Source organism: Chiroxiphia lanceolata, chromosome Z (genome assembly GCF_009829145.1).
Source record: "Chiroxiphia lanceolata isolate bChiLan1 chromosome Z, bChiLan1.pri, whole genome shotgun sequence".
NCBI classification, from domain to species: Eukaryota; Metazoa; Chordata; class Aves; order Passeriformes; family Pipridae; genus Chiroxiphia; species Chiroxiphia lanceolata.
The window spans coordinates 25,566,583-25,587,465 of NC_045671.1; the positions used below are offsets into that span (position 1 = coordinate 25,566,583).

The window sequence follows — 20,883 nt, forward strand, 5'->3', positions numbered from 1 at the left end:
CTCTGAAACAGTAGTAGTTACTGTAATTTACTGATCTTGGTATGCGTTAGTACAACCCTGATGAACTTTAGCACTGAAGAAATACTGACTTTCCTCATGGATTGTCTTGCAGTTGGAAGCCATAAATATATGAATTTTGTGTGCATATATATTTTCAGAGAATGAAACAGTGCATTGGTTATTATAGAGGGCTGGTGTTTTGGGTCCTCTGCTGCCTTCTGGAAAGTATCTTAGAAATTTGTTTCATAAAATTCTTTGAATATTACTTGATACAACATTTCTGTTCTAAATAAACGTGGTATTTGTGAGAGAAAAAGCAGCTTTCCTTAACCTCTTGAAACTGATGAGAAATCCAAATGTTCTGTAGTCTAAGGCATGTGTAATCTCTTTCAGTGGCTCTGTGCAGGTTTATACGATAGATACCACCACTGGCGCCATGCAGCTTTCTCATAAATTGGAGCTGACACCAAAACAATACCCTGGTGAGCTACTTTTATTGCTAGAATTGTCCAGCTGTTTCTAGGGTATAGAATACTTTTTATCCTTGGCCATCTGTTTGTTTGTTTGCATGATCACTGCTGTGATTGTTTTTACTCCTGCATGTTTGTAGTAATTTACTCTTGTGCATTTGTTCTTTTAGTTGCTTGCTTTTTAACTCAACTTTTGGATGTGTTTCATATGTGATGGTCTGGGTGGGTGGTTTGTGGCTTTTTGGTTTTGTTTTGGTTTTTTTTAACTAAATCCAAATCTTGAGATTACTTTCCAATTATTCACCTGAGAAAATGAGAGAATATTGTCAAAACTGATAATAAATATAACAGAAGTGTGAATTAACTTGAACCGACATATAGAGTACTAGAGAAAAAAAATGGAGTAATGCAGCAACCTTCCTTGAACTGCAGTGAGATTTTTCATGTAGTAGTGATGAAAGCGAGGAATAAAGTAGATAAATTGTGTCCTCAACTGAAAATAGGTGTACCTATAAAGTTTCAGTTAAAAAACAAAACTGTAAATAAGAGTTTCAGAGTTAAGTGCCTCTTTTGTCCTAAAAATCATTTTATCAGAATTGTAGTTCTGTGGTTGTGTTATAGCGCAGTGTATATCTGGCATGTTTTCATGTAGTCTTAGTTTCTTACAAAACCAAGAATGCAGTGGAAAGAAACCATGAAATTTTTATTTGATAAATTTTATTTGATAAATTTGCTACTTATTAATTTTGAGGTGGTAATTTTGATTTAATACATCAGTTAATTGAAAAATCAAGTATTTATTTCCATATACTTTTGTTTCTGCTCTTACCATGAAGGCAATTGAAGGACATTAGATGTTTTTCACATGGTATTTTATTGTCTGGTTTTAAACAGATATTTGGAATAAAACAGGACCTGTCAAACTAATCAGATGGTCACCTGATAGCTGTGTTGTGATGGTGACCTGGGAATGTGGAGGCTTGTCCTTATGGAGTGTTTTTGGTGCCCAACTTATCTGTACTTTAGGAGGTGATTTTGCGTGAGTATCTTTAATGAAATTTTAAATAGGAGCCTTTATTTTTCTAATTAAAAGCTTTTAATTAGAAATTAATTCACTGAATTAGCTTTGTAAAATCTTTTTCCCTTGTGATCTCTTAGATATTGAAATCATTGATAAATATTTAGGAGGGGATCATTTGAATATATCATTTGTAATGGTCTTTTTGACTGTAAAAGCAAATTACCCTAAAAGCTGGCTTGAGCAAGCAAATATTAAAATTCCCTCAGTACCACTATATATTTGCTGAAAATATGCTAACATCCGGAAATCATCATTCAGGCAGTTCATGCTACAGATCTACAATTACATTGTGTTTTTTGCAGTGTTGTGGATCAAACGGGCTTTACCATTTGAGATGAGGTTCAGTATAGAAGCATATAACAATAGGAAGATAAAGAGATAATTTCTTGTTTTGATAAAGTTAGTTCCAAACTCAAACTTGTTCTGTTCTGTTTTTAAGGTATCAATCTGATGGTGCCAAAAAGGACCCTCTAAAGATCAGTTCCATGGTAAATATGAATGTAAAAATACTGTAATAAGGTGGCTGTTAATGTTTGAAATTGATTTTAGTATAACAGATTTTCAGAAAATCAAACTGTCTTTCTTTCGCTTAATTTTCAAGAGTAAGATCCTCTAGTATACTTCTTAACTGCAATGTTGCATTGAAAGAAAATGTGACAACTGATGAATTTTTCTTTTCATGTATAAACCTGATCATGAAGTATTCATGACATGCCTTTTCTTGCCTTTGCTTTTATTTCTGAGAATGAACACTTTTGGTTTTCCGTAATATCCTTTTTTTCCTTTTTTTTTTTTAATCTGGTGCTGTATTTTAAAGAAAAGTGAGACACAGTACAACACTAATTGTAAACTTCCTTATTTCTCTAAAATTACGGACTGACCCTTGACAGTTAAAGTAACTTTACTCATATTTTGAATTCCAGAGAAACTTAACAACTGTTTTTTTAATACAAAGTAGTTAACATTAAATTTGTAAAATCAATAGATATTGATAAATATCAAACACATTCTTCAAGGCCTCATACAACTCATGATGAATTTTGTACAGCATTTCTAAAACATTTTGTTTTATTTATGTATGACCTAGTTGCTGTGAAGATTGACAATTATAAACTTGTGTCCCAAGTGGAGGTACCTATTTGCAGTGGCAGTACAATGTAGCTTTAAAAAAACTTCAAAGAGTGGAACTCTGATACCACATGAACAAGAGCCAGTGTAATTTTGGGGATCAGGATTGTTTGGGTATCTTTGCATAATCACACTTCATTTAATTAATATTTTTTGCATAATAAAGAAAATAATTCAAGCTAGATTCTTACTGTTACTTGTCAATTTTACTGCTTGATTCCTATAATGATACATTTTAGAACACTAAAATGTGTGGGTTTTTTACCAGGCTCATGTCTATCATAAGATCAGTTACAGTAAGTTTCTGTAGTTCTTGTTTTTTGAGAATATATAGTTTTGGTTTAAGGTTTTTATTATTCTTATTCTTTTACATTCAGACCTGGGGATCAGAAGGGTATCATCTCTGGGTTATTGATGGGAATTCTTCTTCAAACATGAAACCTGAAAGAGATGCAAATAATAAAGCTCAGCACTTTGGTATTCTGCAGTTTCAGTTCATCAAGAGTGCCCTCACTGTTAATCCTTGTATGGTAAGTTTTTTCTTGATCTTGATTTTAAAGCATATTCCGGTTTTCAGGTGACCTCTGAGTTACTCTCTTAACAGATTCTAAGTCTGTTTTGAAGCCATTAGGCTTGTTTCCCGTTTTGACATAGAGCCTTTAAAATGGTACTGTGAAAATACTGCTATGCAGTGGTGCAACATAAAACCTGCTGGTACATAGTGATAAAAAACCTGAGAACTGCCTCAGTGCTCTTAATATATTGATCATGTGTTTTCCTTTGTTTTCTGTACATGGAAATCAAGGTTGCTTTTGTTTTTTTGTTGTTTTGTTTTTAATACAGAGTAACCAGGAACAAGTCCTCCTTCAAGGAGAAGATCGCTTGTATTTGAACTGTGGAGATACAACACAGGCTCAGAGTCCCAGAAATACTTCAGCACACTCTGAACATAACCATAGCAGGGAAAGAGGCCCATTTTCAGATGGCAGTTTAGATTCTCAGGGTTTAAGCACTTTACTAGGACACCGGCATTGGCATGTTGTACAGGTAATTGTTGCCTATATGTGCTCTGTGCTTGCAGAAGTTTGTAGGATTGAAATTTGCAGCTGATCTCATCAGCTCTCTTCTGCCATACTGTTTTCCTCTAGTATGATATCATTGCCTTTTTATTGTCTCTTGGGGTTTGCCTTGGTACAATGTTGTCTGTAATATAAACAAAAAGTTAAATAACTTTATCTGCAATTCTACTGTAATTCTTATTCTTCATGCTTGAATTGGTAGGTATTTTTCTAAATAAAGGTTTTTACAAAGTCCCCAAAATTTTGTTCTTCACGTAGTACATGAATCGATAGAAGTAAACAGCATTTGATTCTAAGCATGTAAGTCAGGTTCTAGATACTGTTGAGTTTTCACTTTAGCTGGTCAGGTAGCTCTTCTGTCTTCTGAAACTGCTGTAGGAGGAAGAAGGCTGAGGCAAGAGAAAAAGCTGACACAGTTAGAATTACTGTGAGGAGCAACATACCCATGAAAACAGAAAGTGGCTGGGTAATGAGAGTACCTACCAACTTTATGCCAGACCAAGGACTGGAGTTTGAACCTTGGTTTGTATCATTCCATGTGACATGAAGCATCCAGTGTCAAGATTTAATCTGACATATTCCAGTCAAGTTCTCTAATAACAAGGCTTTTGGATATTCTGATGTTTATTTTTAACGGGATTAGAAATTTCGTCTCAACACTGAAACTCACACTTAAACACTCTGTTTGTCAAAACTTCGTTGTTCCCATGAAAGGATCACTTGGAGGGAGAAGTACCTGGGAGGGGAGATGAGTAAATTATAACGATTAATCTGCGATATAGTATTAGCTGTTGTATGTTGTTGATGCATTTTGATATTTCATGTGTTAAGAACAGAGTAACACTTGGGCTTCAGTAACTTTCAGCAGGCTGGGAATAATTGTATTTAAAAAAGAAAATCCAGCATTAAAAACGTTTAAGCCAGTGTTCTGGAAAAACATGGACATTGTAAAAATTACTTTAGGACATCATAACTACTCAGTACTTCAGTGGTATTTGGTATAGTCATGTGGTTTTGATTTTCTCTTTTTTTTTTTTAGATTCATAGTACATATCTAGAGAGCAACTGGCCTATAAGGGTGAGTTATTTGAAGAATATAGTCCTGCTTATTTAAAAATGTTGGAGGTTTATAATTGTCCATTACAATTGGCTGAGCTCTGGAAAATGACATCACTGTTTTACATTACGGAAAAGACTGTGTGGGGCAGTAAAGTATAAAACATGAAGATACTTCACAAATTTTGGGTCTGATGTTATAGTGCCTTGTGGTGTTGTTCTTGGATGGGATATATCATTTAAATAAGTTCCCTTAAATAAGGTTCTGATAATTTTTTTTTTTTTTTTACAGTTTTCAGCTATTGACAAGCTTGGACAGAATGTAGCTGTTGTTGGCAAGTTTGGTTTTGCACATTATTCTTTACTCACCAAAAAATGGAAGCTGTTTGGAAACATTACCCAGGTGAGAAGTTGTGGTATTTTATTCTAGTGTACTGGAAGATTTTATTTGTTGGAATGTGAGACTTGGTGAAAACTAAAAAATATCTTTTTCAAGTAAACAGCCTGTAGACACAGTTGGGATTAGGGATGCTGGTTTTACATGTGTTTTTCGTAAAATGTCTGAAACACTTATCTTGTTGTTTTGACACGCTGATTTGTGTCTGATTATTAACAGGTTTCCAAATCAGAGTATGTACAGTCAGACACTTACTTCCATTGTCTCACCTGAGAATTTATGTGACATAGCTTTGAATGTAAAGCTTGTAAATTCTGGCCAGAAGCAGATTTAAGTTCAGGGATGCCAATAGCATAAGGAACTGTGAAAAGCTGTGTTTTATAGGTGGTGTTTGTCCTTTGCATACAATTCTTTAGTACTTTGGTTTTCTAACCAGCAAAAACTTCATATACGTAGATTGTCTTGCCATATGTGTATAGTTTATAGAGACCATGTATGGCTTTCAGAAATTACTCATATAACATACATGTTCCCGTGTATAAGTATATAAAAATGCATACATATATGTCATTTGCTTGCCTTTTTTTTTTTTAGGAGCAAAATATGATGGTAACAGGTGGCTTAGCATGGTGGAATGACTTCATTGTTCTTGCATGTTATAATTTAAATGATCATCAAGAAGAGGTGAAGTATTTTTCTTCAAAGTAAATATATAATGATTAGAATATCTGATCTGCTCTACACTAGTATTATAAACATGAAAAGCACAGTAGTATTATTAACATATTTGCTAACTATAAACATAGGTGGGTTTTGGTCATATTCAGAATTTATTTATTAATATACAAGTAATTATTTGCAGAAAATTTTTATTGTTACTGTTAAAAACCATTTTTTTGCTGACTACAGTGAATCTACCTATTATTCTGAAAACTTTGTGACATTTTTGCATGTTAGCATGAAGACTGTTTTGAGATGCCCAGTTGCAATATTTTGGGACACTTTTGTAAGGTTTTAAATTAGATCGGTAGAGAAGATTTACTTACTTTTTGCTTTTTAAAACTAGTGACTAAAACTCCTTCTTTAATATTGTTGCTCAGTACTTCAGATTTGGCTGTACTGCGCTTTAATCACTTGGGATGCAATAATAAAATGCAATGGGTAAAACATTTGATGAAACAAAAACCCAGTAAGGTGTCTTGCTAGAAATCCTGGACAGCCATTCCACCAAAAAAGAAAATAATTGAAAGTGGAACTATTGTTAGTTTATTGGTTAACAGAACCTGTATTCAAAACTACTCCTTTTCCTTGCAGCTGAGAATCTACCTGCGAACGTCTAATCTTGACAATGCATTTGCGCACATCACCAAAGTGCAAGCAGACACATTACTACTGAGTGTCTTCCGGGACATCGTCATATTGTTCAGAGCAGATTGTTCCATTTGCCTTTACAGTATTGAGAGAAGGTCTGAGGGGTGAGTGTCAGTATCTAAATGCTTTTGCAGTATGGTACTTGTAAATCTGTTCTCAGTCTGAGTAAATTCTTAGCATAATACAAAGGTGTTTGATAACTTGTAGAGTTGAATTTTTAAACTACAGGGGGTAAGTATTGTCTGTATGCACAAGTGTTGTCACTTGCATCCATGCTGATAGACAAATTAGGTGTGGAGGTAGTGACTGATGTATGCACATTTCCAGCTGTCTGATCAAACATGTTCTTAACTGATAGGATGAAAACTGAATGTAAATAGAAGAGAAAGGTACTAAAAGGCACCCAAGTATTTGAATATTTTTAAATAAAAGAACGTTTCTAACATTAAAAGTAGGAATTGTGAGGTGGCAGCAGACTTGCAAAGATGGAGAGAGAAAAGGTTTGGTTTTGTTATTGTGATGGGGTAGCAAATTTAGTAGCAACATAAGATATGCCTGATACTTTGAGACAATTAAGATTAGAGAACACAAGGAGGAGATAAAGATTCACAGGTAGCTTTTCATTTTTTTTAAGTACCTAAGCAGATGATTTTTCTTACAGTTATGATATCTTGGTTTCAACCAGACAGGACCTTTTTTTGTTATAAGAAAGCAAATTGTTGATCAGCTTTAGAGGAAAATATTTTCAATGCTTTTCCAGAAAAACTCCCAGCAGAATCCAAGCTCTGGAACTGTCTCATTGAAGGGTCAATAGAGTCTTATTCTGAAGCATCTGGTGTTGCCTTCTGTCCACTTATAGGTGTATTTCCCCAAACTATCAAGATAAGTAACCCAGCTTAGGTTTATTTGGTAACTTTTATGCAGAGTAGATATGAGAGCATATCTGCTGATTCCTGATTGAAGAAACATCATTTTAGTCTGTAGAATAAACTGTTTGCTGGGGTTAAGTTGCTTATTTTTTTCATTAGGTTTACTTCAAGATAGTAACTTTATGTTAAATGCTGTTGTAAAATATCTAAATGTTCTCATCTTTACTTTCAGTCTTAACCCTACTGCCAGTATCCAAGTTCTTCAGGAAGTGTCCATGTCTCGGTACATTCCTCATCCTTTTCTTGTAGTGTCTGTTACATTGACATCAGTGAGGACAGAGACTGGCATAACCTTGAAGATGCCTCAGCAGGTAACAGGTTTCAAAATTTGGTAGAATTGGTGCCTAGATTTGTTAGCTTACTCCTCAAGGGTTACCTGGCTTATAAATGAATCATAAATCAGTGGTTCTTTTATATGGTAAAGTCCAGTTTTTTCTGATGCTTATTATGTGTGGATTGGGGGCGAGGGGATGGAAAAAGAAGTAAGAGTTTGGATTTTACTTCATACCTTCTCTTGTTATCTTTATCTTATCTAAATTTGGGGCCAAATCTTGGAGGACAAATTTAATTTAACTGTGTCAAGGGTATGTTGCTCTGTTGTGTATTAAAAGTTGAAAACCAGAGCAATCTCTATCATTAGGAATTACCTTTCTTGCAGCAGCATGTCTGTTACTCAAAGAATAAATAGAAAAAAGGAAAAGATGGCATATGACCATATAAGGTTACTTTTAGTCAATTTCCTACTTCGCTAAAATAAAGTAAGATAATATCCCCCGCTAGTTATGTCAGGAGATAGGTCAACAGCCAAACAATAAGTTAAGGTGTGAAGGTGATTCCCTGTCTTAACTCCAAAAATTAGTCAGACCGCTGAAAGCATAGTGCAAAGAGAACTGGGATTTTTGCTGTCTGGGGTGTAAGCAAATTAAGCTTAACCAAGTAGCTGCAGTAAGTGTATTTTTTTGTGAGAGCAGCTACCTTAAGATGGCTGAGAAGTTGTGTTGTCTGTGAGGCACGGTGGGAAACATGTGGAGGTACATAATTTTCTCCACATCCCAAAGGCACTGGCAGATACAAAAGTGGTGGCACAGATGTGAAGTCTGAAGGTTTGTGGTTCCTTCCTTCAGTTCCTTCTAATTTAGGGTCCTAGAGTGCTGAACATGTGTCCAGAGACTTTGATATTGTCTCAGACATAGGGCATAAAAAGCGACATACTTGTGATTTTCTAGTCCATCTTAATCATGAGACAGCATCTGTATTCCTGAATTACCTGACCTCTCGTGTTTCCTAATTTTGAGAAAAAGCTACTGAAACTTTTTACAGCATAAATATAACAGTAATATTTAAACTTTGTTTCACACTGAAGAGATACTACTTCTTTCTTCCTTTCTAACAAAGAGCCCCTATCTTTAAATTTTGTTGATCCTCTTGATCAAAATATAAATATTATTCTTAGTACTAAGTATGACCCTGCACTGTAGACAAAGCAATGTGTCTGACTTTGTGGAGTGTGTCAGCCTTTTCGGTGTTTTTACCTATTCCTTGACCCCTAATGCTTCAAATTTACCATACAGATCCTCTATCCACATATTTTAAAACTAAGCTTAATGCACATCATGGCAATAGCTCCAGTGACTTGATTTAAAATTAACAGGAGACAGTTCTGAAATAAATCTTCAGAAAGAATACTTTGCTTTCTTGATATACCTAACTAGAAGGATTTTTCTCCAGCTGCAGCTAAATAAAAGTTCAAGACGCTGTGCAATTGTGGCTCAACTCTTTTTGGCTCAGCTCTTTTTGGGTTGTGTATCAGTGTTAGTCTTTGCAGTCAGATACTGGTAATCATATAGTTATGATACTGATAAGAATACAGAGCTTTATTTTTCTTAAAATGCTAGTGGCTTGCCTATGCCAAGATACATAGTTGGAAAAAGTCCATATCAAACAAACAAATGGCATGAGTCTGGTGAATAAGAAACCTTCCAGTTCCTTTGCACAAGAACTGCAGTACTTAGTTCTACCTGATTTTTCTGGGTCATCCTGTATTTAATTTGGTTGCTAGTCATTTCTGTAAGGTGGTGCAGTTAATTTTACTCTTTTTGTTCTGGGTTTTTATTGTGGTTATGAGTAAAATGATGCATTCAAAAAGCTTAAATAATGTGCATAATATTCTTTCTATCCATAGGCTTGTGAAGCTGAAAGTATTATGCTTAACTTAGCAGGACAACTCATCATGTTGCAAAGGGATCGATCTGGACCCCAGATACGAGATAAAGATAATAATCCTAATCAAAGAAAGCATGTGAGTAAATATATGTGGAATAGTGCATGTAGCTTTAAAAGTGTCTGAAGAAGTTATGGAAGAGAGTGGTCCAGACATAAAGAAAATGGATCTGTAATGCAGGGCAGTATCCACACTTACAGACTGAATTGTTAACTGGAAGTATTCCATGGCTTTTTTTTCCCCTCTAAGAATGTCTAACTAAACTATTTACCAGTTGTGTTCGCTGGTTATATTGCAGTGAAATAAACAAGTTTTAAGCGTAAGGATCCTGTGCAAAATTTGGTATGCACCAATGACAGAAAATCTCTGGTCTATCTAAAACTATTCCATATGTTTGTGAAGCATTGTCATTTTTTGCAGAGTATGTTTACAGTGTTCCTGAAAACAACAACAACACTAGAAATTGATTACTGAATTTTTCAGTTCTTCTGTGCTGATGAAAACCAATTCTGTGTGAAACAAGCACTTCAGGAAAGTGAAATCTGTAAAGTTCAGATGTAGATTTGTTTGCAGCTCAAACACTAGCAGATATGGTGTTTATAGTAATTTTGTCAGTTGTAGTTTGAACTTGTGGGCTCACTGAAGAAGCAAAGAGCACGTTTTTATTTTTCTCCTTTATTCTCACCTCTCTGCTTCCTGACTAAGTATTAAGGAGATTAAAAAAAGTCAAAGAAATGTCTTGAGTTAATATAAGTAGTAAGTGGTGTTTTCTCAGATGCTAAGGTGCAGTTAAGAGATAAGCAGATTTGTTTCTTCTTTGTTAGAAGAACATGTTTGAAGAGAGTAGTTCTTAGCTAAAAAATAGTTCTTGTGAAGAGGGTAAAAAAAAAGGAGTAATGAATAGTGATTTTATGTTTATTTTTCATTTTAAATAGCTGCCTTTTTGTGCTCCAGTTGTCCTAGCCCAGTCTGTTGAAAATGTATGGACTACTTGCAGGATTAACAAACAGAAACGCCACTTATTGGAGGCTCTGTGGCTCAGCTGTGGTGGGGCAGGTATGAAAGTCTGGCTTCCCCTGTTTCCCAGAGATCATCGAAAACCACATTCTTTTCTGTCAAGACGGATCATGCTGCCTTTCCACATCAACATATACCCATTGGCTGTTTTGTTTGAAGATGCCTTGGTTCTTGGTGCTGTTAATGACACTGTGCTCTATGACTGTTTATACACTCAAACCAGTGCTAGAGAACACTTGGAGGTTCTCTTTCCTTTCTCCATTGTTGAGAGAACCTCTCAGATCTACCTCCATCACATTTTACGCCAGCTCTTGGTTAGGAACCTCGGTGAACAAGCCTTGCTTTTGGCCCACTCCTGTGCCACATTACCATACTTTCCTCACGTACTAGAACTGATGCTTCATGAAGTGCTGGAAGAAGAAGCTACCTCGCGGGAACCCATTCCCGACCCTCTCCTTCCCACTGTGGCGAAGTTCATTACAGAGTTCCCCCTCTTCCTGCAGACAGTTGTTCATTGTGCTAGGAAGACAGAATATGCCCTGTGGAATTACCTTTTTGCTGCTGTTGGAAACCCTAAGGACTTATTTGAAGAGTGCTTAATGGCCCAGGACTTGGACACAGCTGCCTCTTACCTTATTATCCTACAGGTGATGGTATCCAATACATTGCAAGAGTGGTGATATTTACTAATATTGCAGTATTTTAAAAATGTCATACAAAAGTTGTGCATGTTCAGCACATTTTTAATTTAACAGTTTTCTGTTGATATTATGCCCTGTTATGAAGGAGGGAGGGGAAGATCATGTGATGTAAGTAGTTAGTTTACTGTTTTCAAAAGGAAAATAGTAGCATGAAATTTGCTTTTTATAATCTTTAGTATACTTGAATGTGACTCCATGTGGCTTAATAGGACTTTTGTTGCTCTACAGCAAAAGCAAATAACTTAATTACACTTTGTTACTTGCAGAATATGGAAGTTCCAGCAGTTAGCAGACAACATGCTACTCTCCTATTTAATACTGCCTTAGAGCAGGGAAAGTGGGATCTTTGTCGTCATATGATTAGATTTCTTAAAGCCATTGGCTCTGGAGAAACAGAGACACCCCCAGCTACACCAACAACTCAGGTTTGTGATGAGAAAAGCAAGTACTGTGCATCAACCTTTTTATGGTTAATCTTGAAATTACATAGCTTGTTTGCTCCTTTGACTGTGTGGTTTTAATTTTCTTGGTTTTAGGAACCTAGTTCAAGTAGTGGCTTTGAATTCTTCAGGCATCGCAGCATTAGTTTATCCCAGTCAGCGGAGAATCTCCATAGCAAGTTTAATTTGACAAAAACACTGAGTATGCCTTCTGGCCCATCTGGAAAAAGGTAATTGGTAGTAATGTCATCTCCTTCCCCACTTTGTTAGGTACTGTAGTAACACTCTTACCAATTTAAGTTCTAGAAATACATCCGTATGATAGAGTTAGATTTGTGATAGTCTCTTTCCACATCCTTTGCATTTGTGTTTTCACAGCTTTTGTAATGTTTGTGTCTCTCACAACATTCTTTGGAGAATATATTCTCACACATGTAAATACATGTGTGTGTATTTGTATGTATATATACACCGGTATGCTCGCTGACCAAAAGCATCTGAAAACACTGTATGCATGTGTAGTAATTTCAATAGCTAGTGAGACCACATGCCTCACACTTGAAGGCTCTGTTTTGCTGAAAGTTCACAGTTTGCAGTGTCATAGTTATCACAGTTGCGCTGTGCTGCTGTGCACATGTTGATCTATCAGTATGTTGACAAGCTACAAATAGAGCCTTTTACACCTTGGGGTGAACCACTCTAAAGCTGCTGTATACAGAATTGATATTTATAGGTATTATGGTTTAGAAGCAGCATCGAGCTGGGATTCATTATTATCTTTGTTTTGACTTTTTTCCCCATAAAGACTTTTAAAACAATCTTAGTATAAATTCCAATACTCAGTCATTTTTCATAGAGAGTACTACCTTAAAAGTTTTGATAGGAAGGGTCCTAGACTAATATTTGACTAGTTCTCTAAACTTGTTTCTCAGAAGTCAGTTTGTAATGGTATCTGGCTTTTAGCTCTACTGCTTTACTTTTTTCTGCACTGCTAATAGTTTAATACTCAATAAACAGTGCTGCTGTTGTAACTTTTGTTCTTTATTTCACCTGCGTGTTGAGGCAGTGGGATCTTTCAGAGAATATAAAAAACAAGGAATGATGAAAACTGCTTTTGCTATTAAGTCCCCCCCCCGTTCTCTGCCCCCCGCTCTAGTCACTTGATGTACTGTGGTTGTGGCAAACAGCCACAACGACTCGGTTTTATCAGTCTTAATGTGGTTCTGTGGTCTGCGTACAGGTGGAGCAAGGACAGTGACTGTGCTGAGAACATGTACATTGACATGATGCTGTGGCGGCACGCTCGGCGCCTGCTGGAAGAAATCAAGCTGAAAGACCTTGGCTGCTTTGCTGCACAGTTGGGCTTTGAGCTCATCGGCTGGTTGTGCAAGGAGAGAGCCAGAGCTGCCCATGTAGAGGATTTTGTGTTAGCTTTGAAAAAGCTACACAAGGATTTCCTTTGGCCATTTCCAGTCATACCAGCTTCATCCATTAATTCACCTTTCAAGAATGGAAAGTACAAAACAGGTGCTGTAACATCTGACTTGATAAGGACTAGGTTTCCCTCCTGCAGTCCTTCATCTGTGAATCTGAATCTGTTCTGTCTCTGTTCAACCAAACAAAGAACAGGCTGAGGCTTGCCACCACAGCTTTCTCACAGAGGGTGTACTTTTTGAAGGGATTCTGTTTAGCACAGATGGTCTCTCTTGTTGTGATGACTGTTTGTTTCTGTTGAAGTTTCCTACTTTCTCAGGTTTACTGAAGTGGGTATCACTTGTGCAGATGTTGAGTTGAACGTGGAAATTGCTCCATGGAAATTTTGCTGCAGAAAATTACTAAAATCAATATTCTTATATAGTCTTTAGATGAGGTTTTGTTTAGTTTTTTTTAAATTAAAAATTGATGTTCCTAATATTTGAAATTTGCTTTATGCTAGAGGGTAAGAGCTTGGAAGACTTCGACGTAAACTTCCTTTGTGTTACTAATTCCTCAGTTCACTGGCTTATCTCCTTATGGCAGAGTTGACAATAGGCTGCCAAGCCTTCCTCCTCTTAGAAGCAGCATCACTGTTGAGGTCTGTTGATGCTAACATTTTATCAGATGATACTCCTTCTATGCCAGTGCTCACATAAAAAGCTGATTAGGAATTCTTGAAATACCTAAACTTGCTGCCTTCCTTATTTTCTTGGCTCCTCAGCATACTAATTGAATATTGACTTAGATACAAATTTTAGCATCCTGAAATGCCAGGAAGTCTGTCCAAATTTCCTTTTGGATAGCTACATGACTTTTCTATGGTCTGGTTTGTTTTTGGTTTTTTTTAGCCATAGGGGAGCAACTGCTAAAATCTCAGTCTGCAGACACTTTTGTAAACATGGAAATGGATACAGGGGTTTCAAACACACCTCGGAGTCGCAGCTGGCTTGGGACTGTCAGCTGCTCCCAGAGAGAGATTGACACTGTTTCATCCCATGGACCACACATGCAAGATGCATTCCTTTCTCCTTTGCTAAGTAAAGGTTAGTCACTCTTCCTTCTCTCTGCTCATTGGAAAAATGCACCTGGAATTAATGCACTTAGATTTTGACATTTGTGTGCCACCGCTGTATTGTTGCTTCTCAACTGCTGATAAGGAAAATTCAGGAAAAAAAAAGGGCTTGTTGAAAAGTAAACTGAATTTTTTACAATAGATAGTGGCCATGCTGTACAGCTTTAAGTACTTGAAGTAGAATATGAAATTGATATTTGCTGAAGTTCCTGTCTCTGGTGATAATTTGAAGTTCAGTATTTTTTCATTCTGGCTAGGAAGAGTGTTCTAAGAGGTCTTTTTATCTTTCTCTAATGCACGGATCAGCCTCTTGCACAGGTTAGCAGTGCTCTAATTGCATGAACTTTGTGCTTTTGGAGTTCTTTAGAGTGATATTAGACATATTATTTATTGAGGAAGTTCGGAAAACTAGAGACCTGTATAGTTTTATTTTTTCCTGTGGCTGTGTTTAAATTGCTTTTCTAAAAGCTGAAATGTATGATCAGCTTATGAAAATACAAGGGGGAATTTTATTTTTCATGGATTTTTTCTGAACACAATCTGAGACAGGAAATGTTTGTCTGACCATTGATCTCATTTTTTTTACATTTTTTATACTCCCTCTTGTGTTTGAGCTTAGACCAACATTTTCAACAGTATCTAAGTCATGTCTTTTCCAGGGGACATGGACAGACCTAATTGCTTCATATGAATTACAATCTCCCCAAGATTCTAGAGCTTTCTATGAGATTCAGAGCATTTGGAGATCATCTCCGTCTCCTTGGGCACTGTCTCATCTTATTTTCACTTCTGTTTCTCTTGTTCATTAATTCTAGAGACTGCAGGAATGCATTAGGTTTAAGTAAGTTTGTTGCAGAGCTCTGCAAAAAAGCACAACTAAAATGGGGAAATGAGTATCTCTTTCTGTTGCACTGCATGTACTGCTGGTTTGCCACTGTTGCTCTTTCTGTAAACAAGTATCTTATTCTTTTCTGAGCTTGATGAAGGCCTTTGAGTTCAATGGACTTCGGTATGCATTTAGAAGCAGTTTTTTCTAAAGTGAAATAAAATTAATAGTCTTTAAAACATTGCAAGCTGAATTCTAATAATAATAATTTCACAAGTTACTAGTCCAGCAGTAGTATTCATGTGCAGGAAGCAAAATTAACTTCCTAAAAATTTTCTACAGAAAGATGCATCTGCTTTAATATGGAAATTGTTCTGAAGGGTAGGTGCCCTTCATGACTCACCACTGTAATGGTTTTAGCTTTGCAGTTGTTACTGTAACTTTGAAAATTCTGTGGCTACAAGTGCTCTTCTTTATTAGAAACACTTATTTCTTTTTCTAATTAGTGCAGGTAAATATTTACATTACAAAGTGTTCAGAATGTTCAGGTTTTGTATGAAGAAAAGAACTTGGTATTGCAACTTCATTTTTAACAAAATTAAAGCTTAAGAAAGAAGAATCTTTAGACAGACTGTAACCTTTCCTACAGACTTAATTCTAGAACTGTAATAGGCAAGAGGCTGTCTCTCTGCTTTTATGATGATTGCCAACACATATTTAGGATCCCTTATCGATATTATTCTCCCGAATTATTTTTACTGGATAGAAGAACTACTGCATTCCTGCAGGAATAGTTCTGCCATACAGTTTGACAAGAAGAATGCTGAAGTGGGATAGACAGTATGCCTGAAGTAACTGTGATACACCAAAAGCTTTGTTTGTCAGTTTGTATAGGAAGTAGTTCAGAAATTCTGAGTCTTACTAAAGTAAGTAGTTTCTTTTTTCCCTTATGTTTCTGAGTGTTTTTGATAGGTGATGAATGCAGCATTGGTTCAGCAACGGACCTGACTGAAACAAGTTCTATGGTGGATGGTGACTGGACCATGGTGGATGAAAACTTCTCCAGTCTAAGTTTAACGCAGTCAGAGCTTGAACATCTCTCTCTAGAACTGGCCAGTAAAGGGCCGCACAAGTCACAGGTCCAGCTGCGGTAAGCAACTCATGTGAGCATTTGAGACCTAGAATTGCTGGTAATGCAGCATTAGGAGAAAGAATCACACTGGGACTTTTGCTTTTGTCTTCAGAGTGGAAAAATAAGAAGGATGTTTTTTTCCATATAGGTACTTGCTCCATATCTTCATGGAAGCAGGATGTCTGGATTGGTGTGTTGTCATAGGCCTTATTCTCAGAGAATCTTCAGTTATCAACCAGGTTTTCAGTATAATGCAGTCCGCTGATATTGATGGAGAAATCTGTCAGAATATCAAGACTGGCCTACATGCTGTTGACAAATGGGCTTCTACAGATTGGTAAGTATTCCTTTCCACCTTCTTCTTCATTCCAGTTGTAGATAATTTGTTACCTAAAGAGGAACTTTTATCTCAGTCCTAGCTGAAACATTCTGTCATCACAGTCACTTAATACAGTTGTAATTAAACCAAGAAAAGAACAAAACACAAACCACAACAAACCAACCAACCTTCCAACTTTTATTGTTTTATTAGGGTTGACTTCTATTTATTTAAAAGAGTTCCTGTTTTTCAGGCACATGACAGAGGTACTAATTTCTAATTCACTCACAGTGCTCTTTGCCATTACCTTCCTAGCCCTGGGTACAAGCCATTTCTAAATATCATCAAACCACAGATCCAGAAACTAAATGAAATAGTAGAAGAGCAAGTACAGCCTGAAGCCTTTCAGCCAGTGAATCCTTCTAAGGTTCCTGAACAAGCAAACCCCAGAGCTGAGGAAAGCAGGACTTCATCTATCCATGGCACTAATCCTCAGTGTGATGCTGGCAACAGCAGCGCAAGCAGACATGAAGAGGACAAGGCTAAGACAGAGGATGAGGATTCATTCCAAGAAGGCAGTTATGACTGTGTTGTGTCTTAAATGGAAGATTAACAACTTCCCAAGTATCAGGTGTGAAAGGAAGCAAACCAGCTCTTAGATATGCTTCCATGTTTCGGATTTGAACTCTCTTTTGTTTTGGTTTTTTTGGGGTTTGTTTTGTTTGTTTTTTATTTCAATCTTTGAAATCTTTAGTGGGGATAACTAAACAGCAGTTTCATCTAATAATTTCAAAAGGAGGTAAATACGTTTCTTTTTTTGATGGAATCTTCAGACTGCAGCTTTACATTTTGATACTTTAAATAGTGTTGGAGAGACAGTGAATACATATGGAAACAGGTTCAGCTAATGTTCATCAGTACCTTTACATCACCGACACGTTTTGAAGAAACTGCTTATATCTTGCTTGAGTTTAAAAGGCGAAGAGGGGATTAAATTTAAAAACTTATTCTTCGCAGCTTGCCTGCCTAGTAAATGTCTGATCAATGCAGTTCAGATTGGTTTGATACCGATATTTTGTATTAAAGGACTGTAAAATATATTGTATGTTTTTGTGAATAATCTTGTACAAATACTGAAGACTGTACCATATTTGGAGGTACCTGTATGTATTGTGCATGTTTCTAGATGACTGGTAAAGTTAAAGCAGAGTTGCACTTCTTTCTGGATGACGCATACTTTACTGACCTAACATTGACACAAGGTGGCTTACCTTTTTTTTTTACTGCCACTTACAGATCTTGTAGTTGGGTTAAGGGACTGCTGAAGGTTATTTATTTCATTGTAAATTCTTTTCTGAAAAATGGATTTTTTAAATGTAAATAATCATCATATACTCTTGCTATGGAAAACTAGTTTAACAGCTCATACTTAAACATTTTACAAACATTTTATAATATGCATACTTCTAACTAAGACATATTTAACTTTCATATAATGTTATGGAAAGCTGGCTGCAGAAGTCTGTTGCTTTGAGGTACTTATTTTTTCTAGCTGCTGTCCCTATGTAATAACTACCTGTAACAGTATTAATTTAGATATTAGCTTGTTTGTACTGTGCAATCTGAACAAAAATGCAACATTACTCATTTTATATACAATAAACTAGTTTATTTTTTATAACATCACTTGATTACTGACATGGACCAAACTAGTCATCATAGGGTAGTTGCAGCATCTGTTGCTTTTCTAGTGTAGTTACTAGATGCACATCCATTTAAACTCTGAAAATTAAGACTATTCACAATTAAGTTTTTAAAAAATTGTGGGTTTATCATCTTTATTTCCTTTGTAGATAAGATCAAGTGCTTTAAAATGTACAAATATTAAATTGTTGCTTTAGAATGGCTTTCCTAAGCCAGTACAACCAGTACAAGTGCAATAATTGCAAGTATTACTTGGAAAGCTGGAGCTTTTAGTGAATGCAACTTGAACTTCATTTTAAGAGTTGAAACTGATATTGAAATTAGAGAAAGGAAATCCATTTTGAGTCCCAGCATTAAGCTTATTCTGCATTGTAGCTACTGGTTACAGATAATGTCATACCTACAAGCTTGTTGTGACCTGACATCAAAATCCATTATTGTTTTAAGGGGATAATACTTAAAGCTTTTTTTATTATAAAAAACTTGCTTAATCTATGTTAAAAGAAATAAAAACTGTGCTTCAAGTTAATATTTTTCTGTGGTTCTGTGGTAATGATGTAAGCCAAGCCTATCCTGATCAGCTTGCTGCTGTTCAAGATCTGTACAAGTAAAACCATACATTAACTGATACTAACATTCTTAATATTCATATCATATTACTATGCTACTGTTGTTTAGCAGGTAAATCTTTTTAGTTGTGAAATTTTAGAAGTTTGTACTTCTTTAAGTAGTAATTATCTCTATGCAAATCTTACGTGCTAATTTTGTATTTCAATTTCACTGCTGTTATACCTGTAATTAAAAAACAAATGTATTCAACTTTACTTGATGTTACTCATGTGAAAAATATCTATTTTCCATTTACAGTAAATTACCAGAATTCAGGTAGGTCATTTTAGAGACAAAGCTCTCAAAGAAACCACCTGATGAAGATTGTTTTGTACCCCTGTGGTCTGTTTTTTACTGGATGAAGGAATCAAGCCTTTACCTTCTTAGTGCATCTTTGAAGTTACACCCACCTTTTGCTTTGTGAAGAGGTGTACTGAGTTTAAGTGACAAGGGTGTGGTAGCAAGGGGGACTGCAAGAGCTGCCCCTGTGTCAGAGCCAGTTCCAACAGACCTGCCATGGGACACAGCTAAGCCTGTCAGCCAAGCTGGTGCCTCCCCTCTATAATGTATTTAAACAAGGGGTAAAAAAATGCTGTGGGAGATGAGTGAGGAACAGTCCTGCAGAGAGCCAGGCCTATAAAGGAGCAGGAGGAGGGAGGTACTCCAGGTGCTGGAGCAGACATTCCCTGCAGCCTGTACAAGTTAATGCATGCATTAAATGTTAATACTAACACTCTTGCTCTTAACATCTTACTGCTATGCTGCTGTTCAGCAGTTACATCTTTTTAGAGCACAGTGAGGCAGGCTGTCCCCCTGCAACCCATGGTAGAACATGTTGGAGCAGATACCCACACTGCAGCCTGGGGAGGACCCCACACGGGGTGGGATGCATGAGCCCTGAAGGAAGCCGCAGCACTGTGAGCCCATGTGGGACCAGGTTTCTCGGAGGAACTGTTGCCCATGGGGGACCAATGCTGGAATAGTCTGTTCCTGAAGGACTGCCCAGCAAGAGGAGGATGGATAGCAGCTGATCAGAGACTGTATCCCATGAAGTGGACCCTGTGCTGGAGTAGGGCAACAGTGTGAGGAGGAAGGAAGCAGCAGAGAGGAAATGTTGCTGACCATGACCTGACCCTCAACTGACCATCCCCCGTCCTTCTGCAGCATTGTGGGAGAGAAGGTAGAAGAGTGAAGTTGGATCTGGGAAGGGGGAGGAGGTTGGGGGAAAGTGGTTTTATATGTGTTGCTATCCTACTTTATTTTTAATTGGTAATAAATTAAGTTAATTTTCTCAAGGCCAGTTTATTTTGCCTGTTATGGGAATCAGTGAGTAACATCCCTGTCTCAACCCATGAGTTTTCTCATCTTATTTTCTCCTGGCCTGCTGAGGGGAGGATGTCAGAGAGCAGTTTGGTGGGCACCTAGCAGCCAGCCAGGGTTAACCTACCACAATAGGTTTATTCATCTACAAATTTCCACTACTAAACGTAAGAAAAATGGGCCATTTAACCAGTTGAAGGTCAACGTTTCTTTATGGAATTCCAGCTTGTCACTCCTCTCGCTTTGCATATCCAGCTCACATGGCTGATGTAGGATTACCTCCTTCACCATTTGTATCATCAAGTTTTCTGGATGTGGTTATCATGCTGTGCAAAACTAATTGCCTCAGAATAACAGCAACAATACTGAATCTGCCATGCTACCAATTTAAAAGATACTTTCCTGTAGGGCATACTTGCAAAACTGCTTGAATCAAGTCACATTTCTGAATATAATTTTTCACGATCACATTTGTCAACCCAAGTAAGCTAATTTTTCATCTGTGTTTTAGTCCAAAGCAACCAATTTAAATAGT

General features: G+C 36.6%; 1 protein-coding gene across 6 annotated transcripts in view; it reads left to right on the forward strand.

Moving 5' to 3' along the window:
* The window catches only part of RIC1 (RIC1 homolog, RAB6A GEF complex partner 1), a 47,984-nt gene extending 28,741 nt beyond the window's left edge, over nt 1-19,243 (forward strand). For 4 of the 6 annotated variants that reach the window (XM_032674832.1, XM_032674831.1, XM_032674830.1 and 1 more), the window contains 19 exons: nt 394-482; nt 1,365-1,509; nt 1,991-2,039; nt 3,057-3,209; nt 3,523-3,726; nt 4,798-4,836; nt 5,107-5,217; nt 5,806-5,895; nt 6,526-6,686; nt 7,684-7,822; nt 9,694-9,810; nt 10,668-11,396; nt 11,717-11,875; nt 11,987-12,120; nt 13,131-13,417; nt 14,215-14,409; nt 16,225-16,414; nt 16,545-16,733; nt 17,031-19,243. In XM_032674832.1, coding sequence (XP_032530723.1) covers nt 394-482; nt 1,365-1,509; nt 1,991-2,039; nt 3,057-3,209; nt 3,523-3,726; nt 4,798-4,836; nt 5,107-5,217; nt 5,806-5,895; nt 6,526-6,686; nt 7,684-7,822; nt 9,694-9,810; nt 10,668-11,396; nt 11,717-11,875; nt 11,987-12,120; nt 13,131-13,417; nt 14,215-14,409; nt 16,225-16,414; nt 16,545-16,733; nt 17,031-17,316 — 3,466 coding nt within the window. In that variant the 3' untranslated portion in view covers nt 17,317-19,243. Of the gene's footprint in view, nt 1-393; nt 483-1,364; nt 1,510-1,990; nt 2,040-3,056; nt 3,210-3,522; nt 3,727-4,797; nt 4,837-5,106; nt 5,218-5,805; nt 5,896-6,525; nt 6,687-7,683; nt 7,823-9,693; nt 9,811-10,667; nt 11,397-11,716; nt 11,876-11,986; nt 12,121-13,130; nt 13,418-14,214; nt 14,410-16,198; nt 16,415-16,544; nt 16,734-17,030 lie in introns of those variants that run through there. The other 2 variants (XM_032674833.1, XM_032674834.1) reach the window with 2 other exon arrangements.
* Nucleotides 19,244-20,883: the final 1,640 nt, after the last annotated feature.